This window comes from Morone saxatilis, unplaced genomic scaffold, assembly GCF_004916995.1.
Source record: "Morone saxatilis isolate NCDOM2014 unplaced genomic scaffold, NCSU_SB_2.0 Contig19, whole genome shotgun sequence".
Lineage (NCBI taxonomy): Eukaryota > Metazoa > Chordata > Actinopteri > Moronidae > Morone > Morone saxatilis.
In genome coordinates, this window is record NW_023339751.1 from 24800363 (window position 1) to 24805238 (window position 4876).

At 40.6% G+C, this 4876-nt stretch overlaps 1 protein-coding gene across 1 annotated transcript in view; it reads left to right on the forward strand.

The window, feature by feature from the left end:
* The window catches only part of pcca (propionyl-CoA carboxylase subunit alpha), a 21398-nt gene that overhangs the window by 13449 nt on the left and 3073 nt on the right, over positions 1-4876 (forward strand). Inside the window, exons 13-20 of the mRNA XM_035663578.1 lie at positions 192-335; positions 883-957; positions 1954-2022; positions 2145-2220; positions 2312-2525; positions 3556-3658; positions 3950-4048; positions 4208-4261. Coding sequence (XP_035519471.1) covers positions 192-335; positions 883-957; positions 1954-2022; positions 2145-2220; positions 2312-2525; positions 3556-3658; positions 3950-4048; positions 4208-4261 — 834 coding nt within the window. The remainder of the gene's footprint in view (positions 1-191; positions 336-882; positions 958-1953; positions 2023-2144; positions 2221-2311; positions 2526-3555; positions 3659-3949; positions 4049-4207; positions 4262-4876) is intronic.

Consider the following 4876-nt stretch of genomic DNA (forward strand, 5'->3'; position numbering starts at 1 on the left):
AAAAGGCCCAAAAAATAATACTTTTAGAAAGCCACCTTTAACCAATCAAACTCCACCTGCTGATGAAGACCTTAATATGTGGCAGAAATACTTGTAAATGGCCAGTATGGGTTCCTTGAGTTTCACACTCTAGGGCAATGCTAGTTTGCTTGCAGAAACCTGTTTCTCCTCTGTTTAACCTTTGACCTCAGGTGGAACATCCAATCACAGAGTGTATTACTGGCCTGGACCTGGTGGAGCAGATGATCAGGGTTGCCAAAGGTTACCAACTGAAGCACAAACAAGAAGACATCCCAATAAACGGCTGGGCCATTGAGAGTCGTGTCTATGCTGAGGTCTGTCTGTCTGTCTGTCTGTCTGTCTGTGGTATGTGAATATAATGAAGACTTTTAGCACACTGCATTTAGACCAGGGCTCTTGAGATACTACCATACTGCACACAAAAAGGAACTGCTACCTACCTACAACGGAGATATGAAGAGATATTGTTGATACATCTGCACTTCATCAATTGACCATGACGTGGAGTAAAAAAATTGTGCTCACTATTGATGAGGATGTCCCATGTTGTGCGACCAATCAGTGGTCTGCAGTGTTTTCACGCCACCTTTTAGTATCAGCTCAGCTCGCCTGGAACCTCGACTGAAGTGGTAACAAAGTACCAGGTACTAACCTTAATTGAAATCCAAAAGGAACACAGTGACCGATCAATTTTTATCATCTGCAAGAGAGTGCAAGGAAATAAACAGAATATTTTGTCCTACTGTGTAGTTTGTTATGACAATTTGAGTAAGATAAAGTCCTCCAATTTGAAACATTTAAATCTTTGTTGATGTCACATACTGCTTATTGTACGGTTTCCTCTGTCATTTGTTCTGTTAGGATCCTTACAAGTCTTTTGGTCTTCCCTCCATCGGACGGCTCTCTCAATACCAAGAGCCAATCAACCTCAGCAAAGTAAGTGTGTGTGTGTGTGTGTGTGTAAGAGAGATATTTGTGTGACGCACAACCACCATCATCAGTCTGCATAACAAATTAGAGTTGCATCACAGGAGAGCATTCAGTCCTCACTCACATACTATGGTTTGTAGTTTCATCTTTTTCTCACAGTTCCTCGCACACATTCCACTCAGTCTTGTTGACACCTCATTTGCAGCTGCTATTAAAATGTGATCTGTATCTGGACACGTTATCCAGAAAATAAACGACCTGATCTACCCTTTGCATTTACTTGGTATTTTGAATGAGTTCTGGTTTTCCTCTCTGAGATCGCATCTCTGTCCTCCAGAGCAGAAAAGACATTTGAGTGGCAGCAAATCAGCCCCAGACTCCCTTAGAAAAATCTGAATTTTGTGAGTTGTTGATTGATGGGAAACTTGATAAACTTTGTGAAATGCTGTCTACAACAAATTCCTGATTATTTGCCCCCTCTTATACATTCTGATAGATATTCCTGTATTTTTGTAAGAATATTGTGTCTGTTTGTCTTTGTGTGTTGCAGTACCAGCACGTAGGCTTCTGTGACTATATACAGAAATGACGTGCCTTGTTACCAGCAGATCAGCTGTACAAATAAGTAGCAAGCAAAGTTATTTCTTACTGTAAATCATTCATTTCCACCTGTACTGCTTTCAAGCAGTTCTGTTGAATAACGCACCTTTTGACGGTTTCATGGTACAGAATAGTCTTTTTCAGCCTTCTCTCTTGCTCGCTCTCTAAATTTTATTTAACAACGACCTATACTTCCTTAACAAATATTTGTATGAGCTACGTTGTGCACGTTATGGATTGCATTTTTATCTACTAAGATCTGAACACAATGTGTCAGGTCAGGGAGATCCGATCATGTGTCCAGATACAGATTGCATTTTAGTACCAGGTGTAAATGGTGTGAGTAATTGGCAGTGGTCCTGCCAATATGAACATTTTCTCCTTTGCTCTTCGCTTTGTCAGGTCCGTGTAGACAGCGGCATCCAGGAGGGAAGTGACATCAGCATCTACTATGATCCCATGATCTCAAAGGTCAGTGTATTAAATAAAGAATTGGGTTTTGTAAAAGGTGTGTTTATTTTATTTCATTTTCTTGCTTATAAAATGCCCTCATTCCATAAGGGTTTGTGGTTTCCTCTGCTATCTCTTTGTAGTTGGTTACCTATGGAGCTACAAGAGCTGAAGCCCTCGCCAGGATGGAGGACGCTCTGGATAACTACGTCATCAGAGGTACACTGAGAGACACGTCAGCTGAGACACACTTTTTAAATGGCTTTTTTTTTTTCCTCTCTGTAATGAAATTTGCTAATCTTCTCTCCAGGTGTGACCCACAACATTCCCCTACTGCGAGAAATCATCACCCATCCTCGCTTCATCTCTGGCGACATCAGCACCAACTTCCTGCCTGAGGTTTACCCCGATGGCTTTAAGGGTCACCAGCTGGAGGTGGACAAACGCAGGGAGCTGTTGGCCTCGGCAGCGGCGCTCTACATCACCGCTCAGCTGCGTTCACAGAAGGTCCTAGGAAACCTGAGGTGAGCAGGGTGCCAGCAAGCACATACACAAATTTTCAGATCTTCCAATACCATTTTTTCCTTCCTGATACCAACTCCAATATCTGAACTTTGCTTATCGACCTGTACCAAGCAATCCGATACGAAGTGCTTTAGGAAAAAAAAAAATAGATATATTATTATTACCCTGTATGATTGCTATAATTATGTGACCTGGCTCAGGTTAAACCCTTTGCAAAAAATAAACAAATAGATACAGACAATAAATGCCATAGAACTTTCTTTTATTATCTAGTTTGACAGTCAGTCAAAATGCTGACATTGCAAATCATCCCCCCTAATACCATAAAATGACTCTGAATATCAGGGTAAGCCAATCAGAGTAGGGTGGCTCATGACTTTCCTATCCTGGGAAAAAATGTTGAACAGGATGCTGCTGGGAAATAGCAGGGTCCCGTTTTGGAGCTGGTAAATTATGATATTGGATCAGTGTATAGACTGGCGTACTAGCCAATACCCAGACTTTTTTGATAAATAACAATAATGCATCTATTTTTGAAACATTAAACATACAGTGGGAGATTACTAAAAATAGTGGTAATGTAGGAGGAACTTGAGATCTAACAAAGGACACAAATACATGTTTCACTAATGCAGCCCTTTTTAAACTTTGTACAGGCTGTTTATTCTTGTGAGGCACTGCAAGTGGGCTTAACAGTATTTTTATCCAATCTGAATTCAGTATTGAATCCACTTAGGCTACGTTGGCACTGCAGGCGCAAGTGACCCAAATCAGGTTTTTTCATGACAGTGAGAGATGGATTCATTCATTCATTCATTCATTCATTCATTCATAACAAAAGTGATTTTTGTCTAAGATGACAAAATGCTCTGTATACACAGTAAATAAATGCCCATGAAATGAAAGGATTTTAACTTAATGATCTTATTTATGTACTTTTAATTGGAGAATTCTTCTTCTTCAGAAGAAGAAGAAGCTCTGATGCTTTGGCCCCCTAATACTATAAAATAAGGTGCGTGTGTGTTGCAGGGTGCCCTCCAGCCCCATTGAATGTAACCACTGGGAGCTGTGTGTGGAGCTGGGGGAGGGACGCCATTCTATGGAGGTTACCAAATCAGGAAATGTTTATACTGTGAGTATATAATGTGCATCCATGAACGCATTCAATATAGCAGTTTCCCTGTATTGAAATTGAGTGTATCAAGCATTAGGCCATGCTCTAGTAGAAAGATAAGAGAGGAGTTATTAAAGCTGTAATCCATGTAGACAGTTGATTAAAAACATTATCCTGTCATCAACTGTGTCAAACCCAAAGCTCACGCTCCAGAAGATATAATGGAGATCAGACAGCAGGGACTCCAAAGAGGATATCTCTGAGCCATTGCAGGCATCAGGACAGAATAATGTATGTTTGTGTCTGTAGGTGGAGGTGGATGGAGGAAAGGTGGAAGTCAGTGGACAGTGGAACCTAGCCTCCCCACTGCTGCCCCTCACCATTAACGGCACAGACAGGATGCTACAGGTAACACGCAGGTTCAAGTATTTTTACCTCATAATATTTAAAAAAATTGCATATTAAAAGAAAAAAATCACCAGTTTACAAAGTTCAGTTATTTAGACTACAGATGTATGGCAGATGACATTTTGTATAAGGCATCTAATCTTATCATTTTATTTTCAGTGTCTGTCCAGAGATGCTTCTGGAAAGATTGTCCTGCAGTACCTGGGAACATCGGTAAGGTTGCATGTGTGCTCGGCCCTGTACTGACATAATCACACTCTGGTCCTCACACTATCTAAGTGGGCTATAGTGCAGAGTGTAGTGTGAAACATTGTGCTCATTCTTACCTCGGCCAGCAGCATCAAAGTAGGTCACTGGATCACAAGAGTCCAACAGGGATCTACAGCATAAAGAGTATACATTACCGACAGATACCATAACTGCGCTAGATAAGAAGATAAGAATCTGTATCATTCATTCTTTTCATATTCAATATAAAATCCAAAATTTAAAAAAAACAATTCGTGGTTACCCTGGTAGCTCACCTGGTAGAGCTGGCACTCAATGTACCAAGGCTGAGTCCTTGCTGCAGCAGCCATGGGTTCCAATCTGATCTGTTTTTATATTTTACTTTTATATTTTACATGAGCCTTTTTCATGCTGACCCCATCCACAGCAGCACCATGGCTGCAGCCAGCTATGAGGTATGAGGTACACCATTTAAAAACTGAGGTCCGGACCTTGGTAGTGGGTCCAGTGATTATAACTAAAATGTTTCAGTGGTAACTCATTTATCACTGTAATTCACTTATCAATCATACAAAATACCTCTTTTTTTTTTTTTTTTTT